This window comes from Notolabrus celidotus, unplaced genomic scaffold, assembly GCF_009762535.1.
Source record: "Notolabrus celidotus isolate fNotCel1 unplaced genomic scaffold, fNotCel1.pri scaffold_150_arrow_ctg1, whole genome shotgun sequence".
NCBI classification, from domain to species: domain Eukaryota; kingdom Metazoa; phylum Chordata; class Actinopteri; order Labriformes; family Labridae; genus Notolabrus; species Notolabrus celidotus.
This window is the reverse complement of record NW_023260024.1, coordinates 1-25,727: the sequence shown is the minus strand read 5'-3', so window position 1 is coordinate 25,727 and position 25,727 is coordinate 1. Positions and strand designations below refer to the sequence as shown.

The 25,727-nt window shown below is 39.2% G+C and overlaps 1 protein-coding gene across 2 annotated transcripts in view; it reads left to right on the top strand.

Annotated features, from left to right (window-relative positions):
* The window catches only part of LOC117808782 (cGMP-dependent protein kinase 1-like), a 35,858-nt gene extending 10,134 nt beyond the window's left edge, over positions 1-25,724 (top strand). The window contains exons 3-23 of one of the 2 annotated variants that reach the window (XM_034678442.1): positions 649-738; positions 1,562-1,765; positions 4,415-4,550; positions 4,657-4,723; positions 4,911-5,010; positions 11,157-11,270; positions 15,130-15,235; positions 15,356-15,419; positions 15,549-15,626; positions 18,060-18,154; positions 18,274-18,339; positions 18,449-18,523; positions 19,584-19,680; positions 21,611-21,750; positions 21,891-21,980; positions 22,076-22,217; positions 22,311-22,474; positions 23,566-23,688; positions 23,768-23,830; positions 23,911-23,977; positions 24,055-25,724. In XM_034678442.1, coding sequence (XP_034534333.1) covers position 738; positions 1,562-1,765; positions 4,415-4,550; positions 4,657-4,723; positions 4,911-5,010; positions 11,157-11,270; positions 15,130-15,235; positions 15,356-15,419; positions 15,549-15,626; positions 18,060-18,154; positions 18,274-18,339; positions 18,449-18,523; positions 19,584-19,680; positions 21,611-21,750; positions 21,891-21,980; positions 22,076-22,217; positions 22,311-22,474; positions 23,566-23,688; positions 23,768-23,830; positions 23,911-23,977; positions 24,055-24,153 — 2,091 coding nt within the window. In that variant the 5' untranslated portion in view covers positions 649-737 and the 3' untranslated portion in view covers positions 24,154-25,724. Of the gene's footprint in view, positions 1-462; positions 739-1,561; positions 1,766-4,414; positions 4,551-4,656; positions 4,724-4,910; positions 5,011-11,156; positions 11,271-15,129; positions 15,236-15,355; positions 15,420-15,548; positions 15,627-18,059; positions 18,155-18,273; positions 18,340-18,448; positions 18,524-19,583; positions 19,681-21,610; positions 21,751-21,890; positions 21,981-22,075; positions 22,218-22,310; positions 22,475-23,565; positions 23,689-23,767; positions 23,831-23,910; positions 23,978-24,054 lie in introns of those variants that run through there. The other variant, XM_034678441.1, reaches the window with a different exon arrangement.
* The last annotated feature ends 3 nt before the right edge of the window (positions 25,725-25,727 follow it).

The window sequence follows — 25,727 nt, the reverse complement described above, 5'->3', positions numbered from 1 at the left end:
TATTTTATTCTATGTTATTTTAATATTAATTTGTATTATAATTATTTTTATTCTTTTTAGTAATATATATATATATATTATTATTATTATTGTTTATATTTTCTCCTAATATGTCTTGCCATTGTTTTATTTCTGCTTCTTTCTTGTTTTTCAATCGCTGTAAAGCACTTTGGGTTGCACTTGATTTGTATGAAAGGTGCTCTATAAATAAAGTTTGATTGATTGATTGATTGAGAATAAATATAATAATATTAGAGAGTAATAATTAGTAACCTACCACAGCTATTTTGCATTTTTTTTGCAGCACATTTCAAAATAAAAGCAGAATATTTCTCCCACTCAAGGAGATTTCATCTTAGAATTCTTAGCATTTAATTAACATGTACATGTAACAGATTATTTACTAACTAGAGTTTATTCTAGGCTCTAAATACATGATGGGCTTTTATTTTGTAGGGGTGCTGTCAAACTCAGCTGTGCGCATCTGCGAACCGTTCATCCTCAGAGAGTGAAACTGAAGCTCAGTCTGAGTCTGTCCATCGCTGCTGCATGTGATTTAAACCCATGATATCTCCTACATGTGTTCATATCTGAATATTTATTATTGTTTGTGTTTGTATTTATTAATTTAACCACCGGGAGCTCCAGGGACAGTCTGACCGAGGAGCAGCTCTCCTCCTCCGGCTGGACTCTTCAGACCACTGCGCTGTTTAACGATCCGGACTCCACTCTGAGAAAGTGAGTACAGGATGAATTCATGTTTCAAGGCTTCTGAAAACTACAGCAGGATTATTAACTGTGTGTGCATTTCATCTCATCTGCAAAAGTATGATGTTAACAAAAAGAGTAGCATTTGAATAAATATGAAAACTCTTCTTATCAGAGAATATTATATTTATTAATGCTTTAATGTTGCAGCTTTTTAAGGTGGAGCTCATTTTAACAACTCTGCACAATGCTGAGCTGCTGAAACTGAATATTATATGACTTTATTACACGTTGCTTTATATTTTATTTAATGCAAATTGCTTTTAAAATATTCTCAAGTATCACAGAATGGAAATGGGAAGGGAAATACTGCAGGTCTGTAGTTATTGATGCATTAAGGTGTTCACCACTGTGAGGATGCAGCTGGATGCAGATTTTTAATGTTTATTTTAATTTATTTTTAAAACACTGAGAAGCTTAAACTATGAAGAGGTGTAAAAATGTATTTATTATTCCAGAAAAATGCACAAAAATACAAAAAAGAATACAAATATATCAGAGTTTAATAGTTATTCTTTGTTTGTGGTAAAATACACTTTAAATATAAAATATAGAAGAACTGAAAACACAGATTTATAGTGTGCTATGGATAATATACAGCACACTCTTAGGATTACTGTACTGTGGGTTTATTGTTTAATTTACAACCAATTTAAAATAATTAAATCATCTAAATCAGCAAATTTGCTCATCTTTAATCCTGCCATGTGAACACAGAGCAGTGCAGAGTACATTAAAGTTGAATGACAGTGAACAGATGAAATGATGATATCTAATCATGTGTCTGTGTCAGTGTCTAAGGGCACGCTGCGGGACCTGCAGCTGGCTCTGCAGCTGAAGATCGAGGAGCTGCGGCAGAGAGACTCTCTGATCGACGAGCTGGAGCTGGAGCTCGACACCAAAGACGATCTGATCCGGCAGCTGCAGGTGGAGCTGGACCGGCACCGCAGCGCCCCCACGCAGACCGCCAACACAGGGGAGACCTCGCCCAGTACAGGTGTGACCGTGCAGCGAACACACCTCAGAGTGAAGGGGGAGTTTATCCCAACACTTGATTATTCAGATTCAGATTCAGATTCAGACAACTTTATTGATCCTAAGAAGGGCAATTCATTTATAACTTACCATACAACATTTAACATCTACAACACATCCATCATATATACATGCTACAAGTCACAAGTCAAGCACCTATTGTTATTAAAGTAAAGCTTTTAGTTTCACTACTTCTCTGTAAAGAAAGGATCTGAGTGAAATCAGAATCAGATCAGATGAACTCCCAGAGTCCCAGATGAACTCTAAAACAAGAGTCAGACCCTAGATCCTCCCTCCCTCCCTCCCTCCCTCCCTCCTTTCAGAGATAAAACTTCCTGAAACACTGAATCATTTATTTACCGGCCTCCTCCCCCAAAGTCTCAAAAAAAAAGTAGCACCTAAAAATATCCACCAGGAGATTATGATTATATATTTATGATGGCACTGCACTCTCGAGGTGTTTGTTGGTTCTGCAGAGTCAAACTGGGAGGTATTTATGTGTTTTAAGATCTGAGCCACAAGGACACTGTGAACCGGTCCTGGAGGATCTGGATGTTGATCTTTAATCCTTTCCTGTGTGCACGAAACATTTCACTCCAGTTAAGTTTCCTCGTTTCATTGAGTGTCTTTTCGTCCTTTTTTCAGAGTTCTTAATAGCGTCAGTGATTCCTGACTCATAACGAGAGTATCCGTACACAGACGTGATGTCTCTGCTGCCCCCTGCTGGTGAAAAACAGCCTCCTCTTATTAAAGGGGACATATCACGCATTTTTCATCAATATATATTGGTCTAAGAGGTCCCCAAAACATGTCTTTAAAGTTTATGCTCATAAAAACACTTTGAAATCAGATTCTGGTCTGCCTGAAAAACCCTCTTCTTCATTCCTCATCAGAACACTCTGTTTTCCCTCTGACCACGCCCCCTCAGGAAGTGGATGTGCCTCGGCTCTCCAGCACGTTGATCTAATGTTTACATGTTGGCTGAATATACACGGCTGCTCAGAGATCGCGTTACTTCAACCCTCTGAATCTGATCCAGAATCTGATCCTGACGGAGAGGCGCCTGCAGCAGGACCTTTCTGAACCATTGGTCATAGATTTAGTGTTTCTTGTTGTTTTATTTGTCAGCATGTCGACGTGTGTCTTGGTACACAGCTACCAACATGTAGCTATGTGGCTATGCTAACTAGCGCTAGCACTTATCCATGATAAATAAAAATCCCCCACTAGATCTTCAAATCTGCAGACGTGGGGAGTCAAAGCGACCTTTGTGTTTATTAAGACAGCCTACAACTAGCATGCCTCCCTCCTAAGCTCCTTGTTAGCACACATGTGTGCAGGGAATGAAAAACGGAGGAGGGGTTGAGTTGTATTTTATACAGTCTATGGGCTGAACAAGCTCCGAGCTCTGACTTCCTGTTACAGACCGGATGGCGTTGTGACGTATGAAAAACACTGAAAACTGAAACGGCTGGTTTCAGCACACATTTACAGAAAGGTGGAGAAATCAGAACAGGGGCAGAATGGATTTTTTTCATTCTCGGGGGGTTTGTAGACATGCCAGGGAAACATATTTCAGGTAAAGAACCATTAAAAAGTCAATTTTGCATGATATGTCACCTTTAATATCCACTCAAGAAACTTGACATAAGTTTGAAATAAATGAACAAAAACAGAAACTAGAGACACGTTTCCCATCGTTTCATGTAAGTTTTGGATAAGTTACAGACCAAACCTTGACAAAAACATCCATTACATCCTTCTTTGTGAGTCCAGCAGACTCCACTGAGCCGTCAGAGACCTGGGGCCTCGTGTTTAAAGGGAGCATACGCACAAAACCGTGGCGTACGTTCTTTTTCATGGCAGAGTTCAGATGTATCAAAAGTGAAAAATGACCGTGGAAATGTGCTGTGCCTCACGCCAACTTCATGGCTGTCGTACGCACGTTTCTACAGCTGTTGATCCTCACGCACAGATTCAAACATCTGGATATATTTTTTGTGCGTACGCCGTTTTCTGGATCTGAGCGCACGCCATGTTTCAGTAGGAACTCCATACAAGTCTTTGTACATGAGGGGCTCAGAGGAAGAGGATCAGCTGGTCGACCTCGGCCTGGGTCGGTCTGTTTTATCATCATAGTTTGTTACGTAACGATCTTAAAGATCATCAAAGTGACAGAGTTTCATAAAACACAATCACACTGAGACATCAAGGAAGTGATGCAGTATGGCTGCTGCTGCTGCTTGTAGGAGCGGCGGCCATATTGGAGAGAGGGAGCCACGCCTTCCCATGAGTGTAAGTCTGTGACAGCAGGAGGTTTCTCAAAGTTATGATCTTTATAAGTCGCTGAGTTCAGTTTGTTTCACAAGAGCAAGAATCTGAGTCTGTCGGTGAGAACAAGAACTTTTAGAGGACACACTTTGAGCCGGTCCATCGTCCTGAGGACCTGCAGCCATCACAGCCTGTTTCCTGCTGCAGGCTGAATCAATCTAAAGGAGCTATTCTTAAATGTTGTGTACCTGTCAGCCCTGTAGACCCCGGTGTGTGCTGAACAGTGTGTGTGTGTGTGTCTGTGTGTGTGTGTGTGTGTGTGTGTGTGTGTGTGTTTAAGGAGCAGCTGTTCAGCCTCCAGCGGCTCCTGATGAACCTCAGCGCACAAAGAGACAGGCCATCTCTGCAGAGCCCACGGCGCTGGACCCCTCCCAGCTCACCGACGTCACGCTCACCAGCTACTGCAAGAGCAAAGAGTGGGTACAACACACACACACACGCACACACACACACACACACACACACACACACACACACACACACACACACACACACCTCTGTGACCGGTCTGTGCTCCTGCAGGTCCAGCGAGCTGATCCAGAGAGCTCTGATGGACAACGACTTCATGAAGCACCTGGAACACGGACAGGTAGGGACGCACCGTGAGCATCCTCCTCCTCCTCCTCCTCCTCCTCCTCCTCCTCCTCCTCCTCCTCCTCCTCGTGTGTGTTTGTGTGTGTGTGTGTGTGTGTGTGTGTGTGTGTGTGTGTGTGTGTGTGTGTGTGTGTGTGTGTGTGTGTGTGTGCGTGGGTTTAATGGTCTGATCCTGTGTGCAGATCCTGACCATCATGGACTGCATGCACCCCACCTGTCTGGCCAAAAGCTGCTGTGTGATCCAGGAGGGGGACGACGGCTCCATGGTCTACGTCCTGGAGGGTGAGCTCCCTATGTTGTTGTGCTGATGAACAGTTTGTAGTAAAGGGACCTGAATGCACCGTGCTGCGTTCAATGTACAGTGGAAGTGGGAAATTGGAGTTGTGAATGCATCAGGACTGAAATGAGGGTCCAGAATAAAGACCAGATTCCAACAGGACGGAGAGATCTGTGTTTGTGCGGAGGCGGGGATTTATGTAGCAACACAAGTTGATGAAATGATGGAAGTGAGGATCCAGTGGGCGTCGGGTTGGTTTGGAGCCAAGTACGAAACGCTCCTGATGAGGGTCAGCATCTCGAGGAGCCGGACCGTGGGAGTAAGTCCTTGTCCTGAGTGAAGGAACTCGAGTACCTCAGGGTCTTGAGGAGCCAGGCTGGGAAACGGTGGATTGCTCGCTTCAGGTGAGGAGTGAGTCTTAGTCCTGAGTGGTAGGTTGGCCGGTGAGTTGGCGTTAGCAACAACGTGGGCATCAGACCGCAGCGTTGTAGAGGAGTAGGAACTCAGAGCGTTCCATTTACAGGTTGATCCACGACCTGGTCTCCACCTACGCTCAGGATCTGTGGGTAGAGACCGTAAAGTGGCTGACATAGGACCATTCTGGTCCTCTGAAAACCTCTGACCTGTTGACTCCAGGCCTGGCTCCTCTCATCATGACTTTGGTTTGTTGTTGTAGTTAAGTGAAATACAATCTGGTGATAACACAGAGTCTTTTATTCTGAAAATTAACCGGATGTTTTACTTTTGTTTTGGTGAAACCTGACTTCCTGTCCCGCTCCATCTGCTCTGTTGAGATTGATGCGTCGTGCTCCGGCATCCGGCACAAATAGAAGTCTTGTGGATCTGATCCGGAGGACTCAGACCTGCCGGATCAGAGACGCAGCCGGAACGCAACGGAGTGGATCCAGTGGAAGTTAACACATTGACTAGAATAGAAACCCATCAGATCTGATGGAATTTGGCCGTAAGGGAAGGAAAGATGAGCCAAGGAAAGGAGATGCAGAAGAAGCTAAGGAAGTAAAGGAGAGGAAATAAGAGCTGAGGAAAGGAAAGGAAAGGAAATGATCGTTAAGGGAAGGAAAGGAAATGATCACTAAGGGAAGGAAAGGAGAGGAAATGATCACTAAGGGAAGGAAAGGAGAGGAAAGGAGAGGAAATGATCGCTAAGGGAAGGAAAGGAAAGAAAATGATCGCTAAGAGAAGGAAAGGAAAGAAAATGATCGCTAAGGAAAGGAAATGAGAGGAAATGAGCGCTAAGGGAAGAAAGGAATGATCACTAAGGGAAGAAAGGAGAGGAAATGATTGCTAAGGGAAGGATAGGAAAGAAAATGATCGCTAAGGGAAGGAAAGGAGAGGAAATGATCTTTAAGGGAAGGAAAGGAAAGAAAATGATCGCTAAGGGAAGGAAAGGAAAGAAAATGATCGCTAAGAGAAGGAAAGGAAAGAAAATGATCGCTAAGGAAAGGAAATGAGAGGAAATGAGCGCTAAGGGAAGGAAAGGAAATGATCACTAAGGGAAGGAAAGGAGAGGAAATGATTGCTAAGGGAAGGATAGGAAAGGAAATGATCGCTAAGGGAAGGAAAGGAGAGGAAATGATCTTTAAGGGAAGGAAAGGAAAGAAAATGAGCGCTAAGGGAAGGAAAGGAAATGATCACTAAGGGAAGGAAAGGAAAGAAAATGATCGCTAAGGGAAGAATAGGAAAGGAAATGATCGCTAAGGGAAGGAAAGGAAAGAAAATGATCGCTAAGGGAAGGAAATGAGAGGAAATGAGCGCTAAGGGAAGGAAAGGAAAGAAAATGATCGCTAAGGGAAGGAAATGAGAGGAAATGAGCGCTAAGGGAAGGAAAGGAAACGATTGCTAAGAAAGTAAAGGAGAGAAAATGAGAGATAAGGAAAGGAAAGCGGAGGAAAGGAAATGATCGCTAAGGGAAGGAAACGAGAGGAAATGATCACAAAGGGAAGGAAAGGAAAGAAAATGATCGCTAAGGGAAGGAAATGAGAGGAAATGAGCGCTAAGGGAAGGAAAGGAAACGATTGCTAAGAAAGTAAAGGAGAGAAAATGAGAGATAAGGAAAGGAAAGCGGAGGAAAGGAAATGATCGCTAAGAGAAGGAAAGGAAAGGAAATGATCGCTAAGAGAAGGAAAGGAGAGGAAATGAGCACCGGAACCCAACAGAGCGGATCCAGTGGAAGTTAACACATTGACTAGAATAGAAACCTCTCAGATCTGGTGGAAGTGGTCTGATAGTTAGTCTGATAAGGATCCGCCTGCACGTCTCCTTTTGGAGGTTGATCCAGAGCTTGCTGGAGAGATTATGGATCCCATCTGGTCTGGGAACTCCTCTGGATCCTGCAGGTGGAGCTGGAGAGGGGACGTCCTGTTTGGCCTTCTGTGACCTGATCCAGGATCAGCTGAAGTATAAGGAGGTCTGGATGCTCCTGAGAATGATTCGTGGAAGACTCTGGATCCTCTTGTAGATCAGACTGCAAGAAGAGATTACCCATTCAGTGTCGATGAACTTATGCATGACAGCATCACGCCTAAATCTCAGCTGAGGCGAGGAAAGATCATCTCACACTTCTTGTGGACGATTTATATTTGCATACTTGTCTCAAGTTTGTCTTTGCAGCGACCTTGAGTTAAAGATGTGTTTTCTTCTTGGTCTGAAAGCGTCTCAAGATGTTTGTAGGAGAGATATCTTGGTGCAGATTGCATGAGAATAAAGAGAGACGGTTATTTTCTGTCTCAATTCCAATGTTCGGGCGCCAAATCTGAAGATAGATGTTTCAAGGTGCATTACAGAGACGGTGAAACCCTCCTCAGAGTCTCTGTCATGTGTCACCTCCTGGTAATGAAGACAAACCGTCCTCCTCGGCTCCTTCCTGCTCCCTGAGACAGAAATAATCTGAGGTGAAAAGTGGACTGATGTGGACGGACGGCTCGTTTATCTGAGAGCAGACGGAGGGAGAGTCTGAGCCGGTATGAGGAGAAGACGGCGAGAGAGGAGACACGTTTCATGGTGACATCACGCCGAGGTCACCGTCTGGCGGGTGTTAAGATCAAACTCAGGCTTCCCACACACACACACACACACACACACATACACAGCACAGAAGTGTGTGTGTGGTAGCTTCAGTCATATGTCCCTGACACCTTCACTCCTCCCTCACACACTCGTTCTGCTCGTCCGTCTCGAGGAGAGCCGCTCTGTCACGCTGCTGCTGTCACAGCCGTCCACTGAAGAGCTGTTTGAAACGCCTCTGATGATCCCTCAGCGTCTCAGCGCGTCGTCTCAGCTCCATCAGACGTCCCTCAGTCCGAACATTCGTGCACGCAGCTCTGGAGACAACGTTCTCGACGGCGCTGTGCTCCTGGGCTGCCTGAGTGTCCTGATATGATTTAGAAAATGTCAGGAGAACATTTCTGCAAGAGGCTCATGAGTGATCTCATTTTCTCAGCATTCTTCCTCCGTCTGCTTTTGAAGCTGGAGAAGGAATCCTTTTCTGCAGAGAGGCTCGACGTACGGACGGACAGGAGAAGACATGTAGAGAGGAGATCCCAAAAGTGTTTCATTGATGTCTCCTAGACAACAAGGAGATCTGTTTGAAAGCAGAATGAGACTATAGCTCAGGCGTGTCCAAAGTACGGCCCGGGGGCCAATTGTGGCCCAAGGTCCATTTATTTATGGCCCCAAGCTTCCATCTTCAAATGTGTTATTTATAGCAAAGAAATTAATCCCCTTCTGAATCATTTGTACATTTGCAGTCTCTTTCAAGAGCACAATAATAATAATAATAATAATAATACATTTTATTTATAAAAGCGCTTTAAAAGGTTCTCCAAGCGCTTTACATGAAAATACAATTATACAATAGGAAGCAAAAGGAGAACAGTGCAAAAAAGCAAAGAAAAGCAAGGCAGCAAAATAAAACAAAACAAGAAAAAAAATCAATAAATGATAGTTTAAAAGCCTTTGTAAATAGGTGTGTTTTGAGTCCGGATTTGAATTTGGTGAGTGAGGGAGAGAATCTGAGGTGTTGGGGGAGAGAGTTCCAGAGGGTGGGGGCAGCGACAGAGAAGGCCCTGTCCCCCCAGGTTCGGTGCTTGGGTTTGGTGAGAGGGGTGAGGAGGTTGGCGTTGGTGGAGCGGAGGTTGCGGGAGGGATTATATGGCTGCAGAAGGTCGGTGAGGTAGGAGGGAGCTAGGTTATGGAGGGCTTTATAGGTGATGAGTAGGATCTTGTATTCTGAAGGGGATGGGAAGCCAATGGAGGTTCTGGAGGACTGGGGTGATGTGGTCTCTGGAGCGGGTATGAGTGAGGGAGGCGTGCAGCTGAGTTTTGTATGTATTGTAATTTGTTGAGGAGGGTGTTGGGTGAACCGTAGAGGATGCTATTGCAGTAATCGAGTCTTGAGGTGATGAAGGCGTGGATGAGAGTTTCAGCTGCTGTGAAGGAAAGGGAGGGGCGGAGACGGGCGATGTTTTTGAGGTGGAAGAAAGCAGTTTTTGAAATATTGTTAACAAAATTAAACTCAATCCAGAAACATCTCAAAAAGCTTCATATGGACGACCTGTCTAAAGCCAAAGCTCTGGGAATTCTGCAAGACGGCAATAAAGAAGAAACACAAGAACTCTTAAAGCTGACAGGTTTTCAAATTCATGTTTTTATCACGATGTGAAAATGTCAATAAAAGTTCAGAAGACACAAAAGAGGACACAAAGACAAGATCAAAATTAGGACTTTTTCCAGAAAAGGCAAAATTTGGTGGATAAGAATTGTTTAGAATTCAGGAAAAGAATGATTGTGTTCTTAAAATGTTGTCTGCTGCTCAGAAAAGTCTTAAAAACAACATGAAAAAGAAGTGTGATGAAATCCAGATCATGATCCTGCCATAGAAAAACAATGAGACAATATATTTTCCCACATCGCCCGACCCGAATGAAAAACATTCTACAGAAGAAGATAAAGTTTGCTCATGTTTACATGGCTTGTGGAGAACTGAGGACTTCCTAGTTACTGATTTATTGAGGAAAAAAAGTAAAATATTTGTTATTAAATAAATATTTCATATATAACTTTTATGACTCCTAAGTCTCAGTAGGAGCCACTGGCCCTGAGGTATTCTGACAACATCAAATGTGACCCTCTTTGAAAAAGTTTGGACACCGCTGCTACAGCTTATGTCTCCTGTTTCTCAGTCTTGCCTCCAGAGACTAAGTCTCAGCTTAGTCTCCCTTTCAGTTCAGAAGGAGATCTGGTCTGAATCTGAAATGGTTCTCAGGTATTCCTCAGGTGTTGTGACTCCTTTGAGCTCAGGTGGAGAAATCAGGGAGCTCTCTCAGTCTAACCTCATCCATTTGTTTTAGTCAGACTCAGTTTTTGTGTCTGAAGTTGAGCTCAGATGGAGCAAAGAAAGAGCCTGAGCTCATCTTTTCATCAACATTTATAGAGCCCTGCAAAATTAGCATTTCACTTTAATTCTCCACAAACTTACAATCCTCATTAAAACATGTGAACCACTTCAGGATCAGGACTTTAGATGTGAAGTGATCTCTTCTTTGACTTCACAGTCTGGTCCTTCCTTTACAAGTCTGTGTGGAACAAAACCACTTCACTAAGATTTAGTGGATTTGAGAGAAACTGCAACAGATAGAGATTTAGACAATATATTTAAAATACGGGCCGACCGGATTTAGACAGATTATTATGATTAAAGGGGCGGGTTCATTTGGGCGCTGGTGGCCTAGCGGTCTAAGCGCCCCACATACAGAGGCTACAGTCCTCGTCGCAGGGGTCGCCGGTTCGATTACCAGCCGGTCGACCATTTCCTGCATGTCTTCCTCCGCTCACTACTCCCCACATGTCCTGTCTCTCTTCAGCTGTCCTGATAAATAAAGGCCAAACAAATATATCATGATCTCTCATTGAAGTCTCAGATAAGACTCATGGTTTAACTATTTCTCCTGGTGAATTTTAGGAGAAACTAATGAGAACAATTTGAAACTTGAATGAAGCTGAAGTGAGAATCTCAGTTTTGTCTCCAGAGACTTGAAGAAGAGAAATCCTTGAGCAGTAAAATGTTCCTCTGGGAGAAGTCCTGAAGGGACCGGTTAAAGGAACTGAACCATGTGTTTGATTGTGTTCACAGAGGGGATGGTGGAGGTGACCAAACAAGGACAGAAACTCTGCTCCATCGGTCCGGGCAAAGTCTTTGGAGAGCTGGCGATTCTCTACAACTGCACGCGCACAGCAACAGTTACAGGTAAACACACACACACTTACACAGGCACACACACACACACACACACACACACACACACACTTGCCCTATGCTTGAAGTGGCAGTTTGATGTTCAGAGGCGAGGGAAAATTGCTCACCATTTTTGTGTCACAAAGGCCCGCTCGGCCCTGACTCCACCGCTGAAGGCCACTTCATCCGTCAGAGCCGAACAGAAGAGAGATCCAGGCTTTGAAACAGCTTCAGTGCTTTAATAACTTCTATTCATGGTGTGACAGAAGAACGTGTGATGAGGGTCAAACACTAACACCATCTCTGCTCAGTCTAATTTATCCTCCTCTTATTAAACTCACAACTGTCTCACCCCCTCCTCCTCCTCCTCCTCCTCCTCCTCCTCCTCTGCTGCAACGCTCGCTTCAAACGCTGCTTCATCCAGAAACACCAGAGCTGTGGGCGATAAGGAAATAAACACAACGCAGCTGAGGACAGATTTAAAACCACGTTACTTTGTCCCTTTGAGACACCGCAGTGTCTTCCTGCTTCCTGCTGCAGCCGTGATGGAAACAGTCATGGATGGAATGGAACAGATCAAAGCAGAATAGAACAGAACAGATCAAAGCAGAATAGAACGGAACAGATCAAAGGAGAATAGATCGGAACAGATCAAAGTTGAATAGAATGGAACAGATCAAAGCAGAATAGAATGGAACAGATCAAAGCAGAATAGAACAGAACAGACCAAAGCAGAATAGAATGGAACAGATCAAAGCAGAATAGAACAGAAGCGATCAAAGCAGAATAGAATGGAACAGATCAAAGCAGAATAGAATGGTACCGATCAAAGGAGAATAGAACAGAACAGATCAAAGCAGAATAGAACAGAACAGATCAAAGCAGAATAGAACAGAACAGATCAAAGCAGAATAGAATGGAACAGATCAAAGCAGAAAAGAATGGTACAGATCAAAGGTAGAATAGAACAGAACAGATCAAAGCCTCATAGAACAGAACAGATCAAAGCAGAATAGAAAAGAATGGAACAGATCAAAGCAGAATAAAATGGAACAGATCAAAGGAGAATAGAATGGAACAGATCAAAGGAGAATAGAATTGAACAGATCAAAGCAGAATAAAATTGAACAGATCAAAGCAGAATATAATTGAACAGATCAAAGCAGAATATAATTGAACAGATCAAAGGAGAATAGAATAGAATGGAACAGATCAAAGGAGAATAGAATGGAACAGATCAAAGCAGAATAGAACAGAACAGATCAAAGCAGAATAGAATGGAACAGATCAAAGCAGAATAGAATGGAACAGATCAAAGCAGAAAAGAATGGTACAGATCAAAGGAGAATAGAACAGAACAGATCAAAGCAGAATAGAACAGAACAGATCAAAGCAGAATAGAAAAGAATGGAACAGATCAAAGCAGAATAAAATACAACAGATCAAAGCAGAATATAATTGAACAGATCAAAGCAGAATAAAATACAACAGATCAAAGCAGAATATAATTGAACAGATCAAAGCAGAATAAAATACAACAGATCAAAGCAAAATAGAATGGAACAGATCAAAGCAGAATAGAACGGAATGCTTTTGATTGATCAAAGCCAAGTAACATCAGTGATTAATTCCAGACAGTAAAAGAGACACCGGGTACGACCATGATATCTCACCTGTTGACATCAGATCATAAAGGAGAGAGTTTTGCACACCTTGTAATATTTCTGGGCGTGGTTATTCTCAGAGACTAAAGACCTTTATCTTTTAGTTTTGTTCTTCGGTGATGAAATAAATCACAGATTCTGTAAAGTGTATTTTTCCCTCCCCTCACATCAGGAGAGAGTTTTAGTGCTTGTTATTATTCCTTTATGCGAACACTCTGGAGATGTTCCCTCAGACCTTCACCTGTCGAGTGAAGCTGCAGCGCTCTGCATGTTTCCTCTCCTCAGATCTCTCTTCATTCTTCAGACGATGGATCGGCTCCAACCGAGGCTGACAGCAGGATTCTGTGTGTGTGTGTGTGTGTGTTTATCACTTTGAGTGTGTGTGTGTGTGTGTGTGTGTGTGTGTGTGTGTGTGTGTGTGTGTGTGTGTGTGTGTGTGTGTGTGTGTGTGTTTATCACTTTGAAGAGCTGGCAGGATGCTGAGACCCTGAGTGATGAATCTGTGTGTGTGAGTGTGTGTGTGTGTGTGTGTGTGTGTGTGTGTGTGTGTGTGTGGGTGTGTGTGTGTGTGTGTGTGTGTGTGTGTGTGTGTGTGTGCGTGCGTGCATGCGTGTGTGTGTATGTGTGTGTGTGTTTGCGCCTCTGAAGAGAGTTTGTTTACAGCGTTGTTGTTGTTGTTGTTGTTGTTGTTGTTGTTGTTGTTGTTGTTGTTGTTGTGATCTGTGTGAGGTATTAAAACAATCAGCCGGCTCTTTAAGAGCGTACCTTTAAAGACGAGGTCTCCTCCTCCCCGCTCTGCCTCTTTAAATCAGCGTCCTTCTGTTTGTTTAGCATCACTGAAGAGAAAGAAACACACATCACTTCATCTTCATCATATCTGTTAGAAACTCTCCTTTCTTCTTCTCTGGACGTCTCAAGCTGAAGTTTCTGGAGTCAGACGTTAAAGCAGCGTCGACGTTTTGGGTTTAGGGTTAGATTAAGAGATGAAGAGAGAGAGAGAGAGAGAGAGAGAGAGAGAGAGAGAGAGAGAGAGAGAGAGAAAAAGATGATGATTGAGACAGGAGGTAGTAAGAGAAGATGAGACTGAGGTAGAAAAATGGAGGGATAGAGAGAGAGAGGGATGGAGATATATACAACAAGAGATTAGATGGAGAGATGAACAGAGATAGAAATCAAGACAGAAAGAGAGAAATAAAGAGATAAAAAGAGGGATGGAGGTAGATAGAGAAAGGATTTAGAGAGAAGAAGAGAGATAAGGAGATGAAGATAGAGGGAGAGATAGAAAGAGATAAAAATAGATAGAAAGAAACAGATAAAGACAAAGAGAGAGAGAGAGAGAGAGAGAGAGAGATAAAGAGATAGAGATTCAGGTCTCTCTCTCTTTATCTCTCCTTCTCTAGAGAGATAGAAGGATGTAAGTAAACTGAAATACAGAGAAAGGATGGAGAGAAATAGAAAGAGAGTGGGATAAAGTGAGATAAATAGATAGACAAAGAAGAATGAATTGAGCAGGAGAGAGAGAGAGAGAGAGAGAGAGAGAGAGAGAGAGAAATAAACAGAGGAAACAGACTGATAGAGATAAAGGGGGTAGAGATAGAGGGATGGAAGAACAGAAAGTATCACTCTATCTCTATCTCTTTATCTTCCTCTCCATCTATCATTTCATCCATACCTGGCTATCTCTCTCTATCTCTCCCTGTTTCTCTCCATCTAAAGGGATAGAGACAAAGGGATGGAAGAGAGAGGGATAGAGATATGATGAAATAGAGAGAGATACATGAGATAGAGATAGAGTGATACTTTCTCTTTATCTCTCTTTCTCTAGAGAGATGGAGGGATGTCTACAGAGAAAGAGAGAGAGATAAAGTGATATAAATAGACAGAAAGTGATGAATTGATCTTTATGTAACTTCTTGAAGAGCTTTTATTTTGAAAGGTCACAGCCTCGACCCTCTGAGTCTGGATCTGTGGATCTGAGGATCTGGGGCCTCTGTGGATCTGTGGATCTGGGGCCTCTGTGGATCTGTGGATCTGAGGCCTCTGTGGATCTGTGGATCTGAGGCCTCTGTGGATCTGTGGATCTGGGGCCTCTGTGGATCTGTGGATCTGAGGCCTCTGTGGATCTGTGGATCTGTGGATCTGAGGCCTCTGTGGATCTGGGGCCTCTGTGACGACATGGACTTCTGATTCTGGTCTTCTCTCTGCAGCTCTGACCGACATCAAGCTCTGGGGCATCGACCGTCAGGGTTTCCAGACCATCATGATGAGGACCGGTCTCATCAAACACTCCCAGTACACGGACTTCCTCCGCAGGTACGGCTCACTCAAACACTCCACTCTATAAACCTGGTCCGGATGACTCACTTCTCTCACTCCAAACTCTCCTCCTCCTCCTCCTCCTCCTCCTCCTCCTCCTCCTCCTCCTCCTCTCAGCGTTCCCTCGTTCCAGGCGCTCCCCGAGGACATCCTCAGCAAACTGGCTGATGTTTTGGAGGAGGTGACGATCGTCCAAACACGTTCTATATTCAGCTCTCTCACAGTTTCTGTTTCTGCCGTCTGTTCTCCATCTGAGACTCAGCGCTCAGTAATCTGAGGTTTCCTGAACGCATCATTCTTTCTCCCTCAGACTCATTACAGCGACTGTGATTACATTATCCGTCAGGGAGCCACCGGAGACACGTTCTTCATCATCAGCGAAGGACAGGTGAGGAAGAGGGATGGACGAGAGAGAGAGAGAGAGAGAGAGAGAGAGAGAGAGAGAGAGAGAGAGAGAGAGAGAGGGAGAGATGGTTTCATCTACCTCCATCTCTTAAAACAGGAGGAGGTCAGATCCAAAAGTAAAACATAAAACACACTAAAGACCTTTTGAGGAACAAAACTGAAGTAGAAAAATTTTAAAGGTTTTTTTTTTTCAGAAACTAATTAAAACAAATTTTCACTAGTGAGAAAAATAATTTAAAAATAAACCTAAAAAGTAAAAAAAAAAAAAAAGTTGAAAGTTTGGGATAAAAATATAAAAAATATTCTAAATTTTGAGGAAAAAGTTTAAGTATGAGATAAATTGTTAAAATATAAAATTAAAAAATTCAAATGAAGAAGTTAAAGTCAGCTGGAAGTCATTATTATGTAATAATATTTAAAATTCTTACATAAAAAGTGTAAATTTGTCTGTAAAATTCAAAATTTTGATACAAAAAAAATAATACAGGATAAAATGTTAAAATCGTGACAATACAATATTAAAATTACGAGATAAAAATACATAATTATGATTTTAAAAGTATAAACTCGAGATAAAATTTAAAATATGACACTAAAAAATCTAAATGATGAATTAAAAGTGGTTGATTTGAGTTTCAACTCTTAGATATGAGATCAAAGTTTAATGTTGAGATAAATGTTTAAAAATATGTCGTAAAAGTTAAAATCTAAACCAAAATCAAGATGTTTAATATTAATTTAAAAGGTCAAAGTTTGAGATAGAGTTAAATAAAACATAACATGTTTAAAGGACAAAGTGAAATTCACATTAATGAGATAATATTTAAAAATTTGATGTGAAAAGTTAAAATTTCTAGACATGATGAAACATAAAAATCCAAACTGTGTTATTTGTTTATTTATTTGTTGTGTTTTGTGACTGTAATCAATAAAGTTATCTAGTCTAATAATTAAAATAAAATGTCAAAATAATGACATCACTAGATTAACATTTTAAAAAAAAAAAACATAATAATGCAGTTAAAAGTTAAAATCTTGAGGACAAAATTTAGCATTTGGGACAAAAGTTGAATTATGATATCTAAAATAAAATAATGAAATAAATTTCATGATTGTAAGTTGAAGGTTTTACTTAAGAGATACAAATGTTAATCAAGTTAAAACCATCTGAAACTAAAATTATTTTAAAAAGTCAAGTAAGATAATAAAATGTTAAAATCATGGGATCAAAAGACAAAATATGGAGATTTCAAATACGACGGCAAAAGTTTAAATTTTGGGACTAAATTCAAAATCTTGTGACATCAGTCTGAACAAAAAGACAGAAATTAACATTTAAAATTATATTTATCTCAGTTTCATGACTAACCTCACAACAATTACTTTTTATTATTATTTTATCAAAGCTAAGAATTTTATTTTCTAACTGACTTTAAAACTTATAACTACGACTTTTTATCAAATTATTTAACATTTAATCTTATTATTTTATTATTTTATCTTATTGATTTAACATTTTAACTTATTGATTTAACATTTTATTTTATTATTTTATCATTTTATCTTATTAATTTAACATTTTAACTTATTAATTTAACATTTTATCGTATTAATTTATCATTTTATCTTATTAATTTAACATTTTAACTTATTAATTTAACATTTTAACTTATTATTTTAACATTTTAACTCATTAATTACCATTTTATCTTATTAATTTAACATTTTAACTTATTAATTTAACATTTTAACTTATTAATTTAACATTTCATCTTATTAATTTAACATTTTTCTTATTAATTTAACATTTTATCTTATTAATTTAACATTTTAACTTATTATTTTAACATTTTAACTTATTCATTTACATTTATCAATGTAACATTTAACTCATTAATTACCATTTTATCTTATTAATTTAAACATTTTAACGTATTAATTTAACAGTTTAAAAACTTATTAATTTAACATTATTATACTTATGAATTATAACAGGTTTCCTATTATTTAACAGTGTCTGCTTATTAATTTAAACATTTTTCTTATTAATTTAGAAACAATTTTATCTTATTAATTAAACAGTGTGAACTTACTTATTTTAACAGTTTAACTTATTCATTAACATTATAGCAGATTAATTTAACAAGTTTAACTTATTTCATTGAAAACATTTTATATCTTATTAATTAACATTTTTGCCTTTAATTTAACATTTTATCTTATTAATTTAACATTTTAACTTATTATTTTAACATTTTAACTTATTCATTTAACATTTTATCATATTAATTTAACATTTTAACTTATTATTTTAACATTTTAACTTATTAATTTAACATTTCATCTTATTAATTTAACATTTCATCATATTAATTTATCTCATTATCCTGACTTCCTCTATGTGTGATGTGTTCAGGTCAAAGTCTCTCAGCAGAACTCGGCCAATGAGGAGCCGACGGAGGTGAAGAGTCTCTCTAAGGGGGACTGGTTTGGGGAACAGGCTCTGAAAGGGTGAAACACACACACACACACACACACACACACACACACACACACACACACACACACACACATCCTCTGAAAACGTTCACATATGAACCCCTTCCTTCCTCCGCCCTTGGTCTCTGCAGCGAGGACGTCCGCACCGCCAGCGTGACGGCCGTGGGAGACGTCACGTGTCTGGTCATTGACAGAGAGTGAGTGGGAGTCTTTATTCCTCGTTCAGATCCGTGTTTTCGCCGCGGCTCGCTTTGTGCTCTGCCTTAAAGAAAGCTACAGCTGCTCTCTCTGAACGTGTCTCCTCAGGTCCTTCAAACAGCTGATCGGTGGACTGGATGGCGTCAACAACAAGCAGTACGACAACAGCGAGGTCAAGGCCAAGTGAGTTCATTCAGACATGGATAATAGAAGTGTTCTTACATCAGCAGCAGCATTATTACAGAGCTGCTGTGGAAACTTTCACAGACACTAAGTGATGGGAGAGTTTGAGAAGTTCAGCTGTCAGCTCCTGACTCATTCTAATGATCTGAACTACCTTAGTGAATATAATTCAACTAACATTGATCATCATTCTTTTAAAGTTTTATCTTGAATTTAAATGTTTCTTTTAAATGCTCAACTTAATTTTAAATGAGGTTTTTACTCTCAATGATTTTTGAGTCTAAATAAAGACTAAATTAATGTGACAATAATTAAGAGGGAATCTTTATTGTTATTATTATTATTATTATTATAGAAAATTATACTGATACCACATATAATCACAATGTATTGCTGTTAGAATTATTACTATATTTTTATTGTTAATATTTGTAAACATATATATATTAATATATATATATATATGAATCATAAATATGTGATAAGGATTTAGCTGCAATTATTTTTGTTATTATAATTATTAATTATTGATTGTTTGTTTATATAATTTTATTATTATTATGAATTATTATTATTACATTAAATGTTTCATTTTTACATTTTCGCTATTATTATATAAATGTATTTATATAAATCATTAATGAATGTGAGAATGATGAAGGTGAAATTATTCTTATTTGTAATTTATTTTTCTATTTATTTTGTTTCTTTATTAACAATTTTTCATTTTTATACATTTTATGATTATAATTATTAGAATCATAATTTATTATTATTATTTTCTATTTATAATTTATTCATTTTAAGGGATTATGGTGATAATTAGAGTAAATGATTTGATGTATTAATTAATTTATTTATTTTTTAACTTTATTTAAAAAGTGTTATTTTTATGCTTTCTGTAGCAATTAAACTAATCCACAGTCACAGACACACACACATATATACAAATTAAATTAAATTAAGATCAATAAAAAAGCCCCTCTTGTTCTGAAGGACAGTCACCTTCATCATGTATCATCCTCTCAGTCTGATCTTCCTCCTCCTCTGTCGTCTGCAGGCTGCAGGCCGAGGCAGACTTCTTCTCCAGAGTGTCTCTGAACGACATCAACATCGTGTGCACTCTGGGGATGGGAGGCTTCAGCCGAGTGGAGCTGGTGGGTTCATATGGAGCAGACTATAATGGAGTCAGGGTTCAATGTGTGTGTGCGTGTGTGTGTGTGTGTTTTCATGTGTGTGTTGTTGAGATAAATGTTTAAAAATATGTTGTAAAAGTTAAAATCTAAACCAAAATCAAGATGTTTAATATTAATTTAAAAGGTCAAAGTTTGAGATAGAGTTAAATAAAACATAACATGTTTAAAGGACAAAGTGAAATTCACATTAATGAGATAATATTTAAAATTTTGATGTGAAAAGTTAAAATTTCTAGACATGATGAAACATAAAAATCCAAACTGTGTTATTTGTTTATTTATTTGTTGTGTTTTGTGACTGTAATCAATAAAGTTATCTAGTCTAATAATTAAAATAAAATGTCAAAATAATGACATCACTAGATTAAAAAATTACAAAAAACAACCATAATAATGCAGTTAAAAGTTAAAATCTTGAGGACAAAATTTAGCATTTGGGACAAAAGTTGAATTATGATATCTAAAATAAAATAATGAAATAATTTACATGATCTTAAGTTAAAGGTTTTACTTAAGAGATACAAATGTTAATCAAGTTAAAACCATCTGAAACTAAAATTATTTTAAAAGTCAAGTAAGATAATAAAATGTTAAAATCATGGGATCAAAAGACAAAATATGGAGGTTTCAAATACGACGACAAAAGTTTAAATTTTAGGACTAAAGTCAATATCTTGTGACATCAGTCTGAACAAAAAGACATTAAGAAATTAACATTTAAAATTGTATTTATCTTAGTTTCATGACTAACCTCACAACAATTACTTTTTATTATTATTTTACCACAGCTAAGAATTTTTATTTTCTAACTGACTTTAAAACTTTTTATTTTAAACTTTTTATCAAATTATTTATCATTTTATCTTATTAATTTATCATTTTATCTTATTAATTGAACATTTTAACTTATTAATTTAACATTTTAACTTATTCATTTAACATTTTATCTTTTTATTTTATCATTTTATCTTATTGATTTAACATTTTAACTTATTCATTTAACATTTTATCTTATTAATTTAACATTTTATCTTATTCATTTAACATTTTAACTTATTAATTTAACATTTTATCTTATTAATTTAACATTTTAACTTATTCATTTAACATTTTAACTTATTCATTTAACATTTTAACTTATTCATTTAACATTTTATTTTATTATTTTATCATTTTATCTTATTAATTTAACATTTTAACTTATTAATTTAACATTTTAACTTATTAATTTAACATTTTAACTTATTAATTTAACATTTTATCTTATTAATTTAACATTTTATCTTATTAATTTAACATTTTAACTTATTAATTTAACATTTTATCTTATTAATTTAACATTTTATCTTATTAATTTAACATTTTATCTTATTAATTTAACATTTTAACTTATTAATTTAACATTTTATCTTATTAATTTAACATTTTAACTTATTAATTTAACATTTTAACTTATTAATTTAACATTTTAACTTATTAATTTAACATTTTAACTTATTCATTTAACATTTTAACTTATTAATTTAACATTTATCGTATTAATTTAACATTTTATCTTATTAATTTAACATTTTAACTTATTCATTTAACATTTTATCTTATTATTTTATCATTTTATCTTATTAATTTAACATTTTAACTTATTAATTTAACATTTTAACTTATTCATTTAACATTTTAACTTATTAATTTAACATTTTATCTTATTAATTTATCATTTTATCTTATTAATTTAACATTTTAACTTATTCATTTAACATTTTAACTTATTAATTTAACATTTTAACTTATTCATGTGTGTGTGTGTGTGTGTGTGTGTGTGTGTGTGTGTGTTGGTGTGTGCGTGTGTGTGTGTGTGTGTGTGTGTGTGTGTGTGTGTGTGTGTGTTCAGGTGCAGCTAAAGAACGACACGAGCCGATCGTTCGCCCTCAAAGTGTTGAAGAAGCGTCACATCCTGGACACCAGCCAGCAGGGACACATCCTGTCAGAGCGCAACATCATGATGGAGGCGCACAGTCCCTTCATCATCAGGTCTCAGGGTTCATGAAGGGTTAAAGGAGCATTCAGGAATAAAAGTTTAAAGGAGATGTGAAAGGTGGAAGGAGCTGGGTTTTTAGGACACTTCTTATAAGCTGCTGAAGTTAAGACAGACTCTGGTTGTGGTCCTGCAGGCTGTACCGGACCTTCAGAGACTCTAAATATCTCTACATGCTGCTGGAGGCGTGCCTGGGAGGTGAGCTGTGGACTCTGCTGAGGGACAGGTGAGTCCGTGTGTGTGTGTGTGTGTGTGTGCGTGTGTGTGTGTAGTAAACACAGGTAGACCGTGACGTCTTCAGCACCAGGATCTGTGTTTCAGGGGATCGTTTGACGACGGCATCACTCGTTTCTACACCGGCTGTGTGATCGAGGCTCTGGCCTTCCTGCACTCCAGAGGGATCATCTACAGAGACCTGAAACCGGAGAACATCATCCTGGACCACAGAGGATACGCCAAGCTGGTCCAGACACTTTTTCCAGAGCCCTTCCATCCATGATATAACTGAAGACCTGGATGGAAGGAGCTTAAAAACATTTATGTTTGTTTGTTGAAGGTGGACTTTGGATTCGCGAAGAAGGTGGGCCTGGGTAAGAAGACCTGGACCTTCTGTGGGACCCCGGAGTACGTGGCCCCTGAGATCATCCTGAACAAAGGACACGACAACTCAGCGGACTGCTGGTCTCTGGGAATCCTGGTCTTTGAGCTGCTCAGTGGCAGGTACACTCAGAGAGGTTCTAGCATGATGAACAGAGACAGATCTGTACGCCCCCCATAGACCCAGAGTAGTGCCGGGTCTCAGTTTCACTGTAAACAGTTCCACAGAGGCTTCCCTCTGGCTTCCTTCAGAAGCATGAACCTAGTGAGTCTCAGCTTCACTGTAAATACTAGGTTACCCTCCTCTCTAGTTTTTCCTCTCCTTTTTTCTTTCTTCCCCTCTCTCTCTTCTCTTTCTTTATCTCTCCTCTTTCTGTCTTCCTTTTTCCTTCTCTCCTCTGCTGCCTCTCCTCTTTTCTTTCCTCTTCTTATTCCCACTTTCCTTCCATCCTTCTCCTCTCCTCTTTTCTTACCTCCTCCTCTCCTTTTTCCACCTCCCATCCTCTCTTCTTTCCTTTCCTCTTCCCTTGTCTCACATCTTGTCTTCTTTTTTCATCCTTCTTTCTCATTTCCTCTCCTTTCCTCTTTCCTCTTTCCTCGTCTCCTTTCTTATTCAAAGACAGAATTCTAGAACACCTGCTGTTGCTCTCCATACTGACTGTTTCTCCTGCTGACACCTGATTGGTGGATACTCCTCAGACTACAGACAGAGACCAGAACCCTTCTCAGACTAAAAACCCAGACCCTGAGATCCAGATCCAACATGTCTCTGAATCAGAATCTGTAATTACAGGTTAGTTGTAGCTGAAAGTAAAAAGCTTTGTCAGGTCTGTCCTCAAGAGGAGAAGAAAACTACGTCTACAATGTTTGTTTGTTGAATGGAGGTGGGATCCATCATTTCTGATGCTGCGTTCAGGGAAGTCAGGAAATCTAAACGCTGATTGTCTTTAGTGACTCAGCATGAAGCAGATTAGTGTCTCAGTGTAAATGTTTGATGTAGAACAGATTGTTAGCTGCTCTTCATGCAGAGATCTGTTTATAGAGAGGAAGAATAACAATCATGAGAACCAGGATGTGTTCCTCCTCCTGCTGTTGCTCTCCATACAGACGGTTTTCCTGCACGTGATTGGTCAGACTACAAACAGAAACCACTTAGCCTCCCTTGTATCCACGTATAGTGACTCTGTTTTGGTTATTTACCTCTCTTTCCTTAGTCCTCCATTTTCTGGATCTGACCCCATGAAGACCTACAACAACATCCTGAGAGGCATCGACATGATCGAGTTCCCCAAGAAGATCACAAAGAGCGCCGCGAACCTCATCAAACGTCTCTGCAGGTCTTTACAGAATCCTAGATCACACAGATCCACCCTGAGAGGAGGACCGGTATTAAACACTCATGTGTTCTCTCCTCAGGGACAATCCTTCAGAGCGGCTCGGGAACCAGAAGAATGGCGTGAAGGACATCCAGAAACACAAGTGAGACAGAACAGATGCTTTCATGATGATTCTGTGGGAAGTGATGCTGTAGTCATGGCAACACATCCTTGTCCTTGTAGGTGGTTCGAGGGATTTAACTGGGACGGACTCCGGCAGGGGACCATGGACTCTCCGTTCACGCCCGCGGTGAGTGTTCGTCAGAGTCTGTGTCGGGTGACGGCGCCCAGGTGAGAGCGTTAACCTCCGGTCTTCTTCCTCTGCAGGTGGAGGGACCGCTGGACAACCGCAACTTTGACTTCTTCCCCGAGGACGCAGACGACCCGCCCCCCGACGAGGAGTCCGGGTGGGACCTGGAGTTTTAGAGGGAGCAGCTCAGAGAGGGGGAGCGAAGCCATATCAGACAGGGTTTAAAATCTAGACTTCTAATATCTGAAGAAAGAGATCATCACACATCAGAAACAAAGCCTTACTGTTTCAAGTCATCCAGAGAGGAGACGACGTGCTGCTTCATGCTGAGGAACAGTCTTCAGAATGAACTCATCATTTTACAAAGAACACATTTTAAAACTCCCTCAAATATCAGACTGAGTGATGAAACATCCTGCAACACGGCTGCTGACAGACGGGGGATCATGAGAACTTAAACTCACAGAGGGTCCTACGGTTTAACGAAGACGCAGCGGTCTGTGTGTCCAAATGTGGACACACATCGAGTCTCAGGGAAGAACTCACTCCTACTGCGACCAAGACCTTCCCATCATCTGCCTCACTTCCTCTCAACATCCAATCCTTTTACTCTTGTGATCTTCAAGCACAAACACACACACATACAGTTCTGCAGCTCCGTGCAGTTTGCTCTTGTTTTGTGGCAGACCGAGTAAACAAGCTGTCGGCATCTCCTCTCCCTGCTGCACAGAGCTGCGCTGTGCGCTCTCATCCTGAAGGAGCTTAACTCTGTCCACAAACAGACGATGACCCCTCTTATCAGAGGAGTGTGAAGTCAGTTCATGACAGATGCAGATTTAAGTGTTTGTGACGCAGCTAGTTGTCGTGTGTTAACGGCTTCATGCGTGGAAAATCGTGCATGTGTCAGGATCGTTCAATCCTTCGCCTCATGATGCACAATGTCGTAAATCATCACCTTACATGTTTCAACCGCAGTGACTCCGCCCACTTCATGTTCATACCTTTATTGAAGTTTTACCCCAAAAAATGACAATGAAAGAATAATAGATGTTATGTTATTTGAAAGATTAGGACTTTATTCCTGAAAGATTAGGACTTTATTCCTGAAAGATTAGGACTTTATTCCTGAAAGATTAGGACTTTATTCCTGAAAGATTAGGACTTTATTCTTGAAAGATTAGGACTTTATTCCTGAAAGATTAGGACTTTATTCCTGAAAGATTAGGACTTTATTCCTGAAAGATTAGGACTTTATTCCTGAAAGATTAGGACTTTATTCCTGAAAGATTAGGACTTTATTCCTGAAAGATTAGGACTTTATTCCTATAAGATTAGGACTTTATTCTTGAAAGATTAGGTCTTAAGTCCTGAAAGATTAGGACTTAATTCCTGAAAGATTAGAACTTTATTCCTGAAAGATTAGGACTTTATTCTTGAAAGATTAGGTCTTAAGTCCTGAAAGATTAGGACTTTATTCCTGAAAGATTAGGACTTTATTCCTGAAAGATTAGGACTTTATTCCTATAAGATTAGGACTTTATTCCTGAAAGATTAGAACTTTATTCCTGAAAGATTAGGACTTTATTCCTGAAAGATTAGGACTTTATTCCTGAAAGATTAGGACTTTATTCCTCAACGATTAGGACTCTATTCCTGAAAGATTAAGAGTTTATTCCTGAAAGATTAGGACTTTATTCCTGAAAGATTAGGACTTTATTCCTGAAAGATTAGGACTTTATTCCTCAAACGA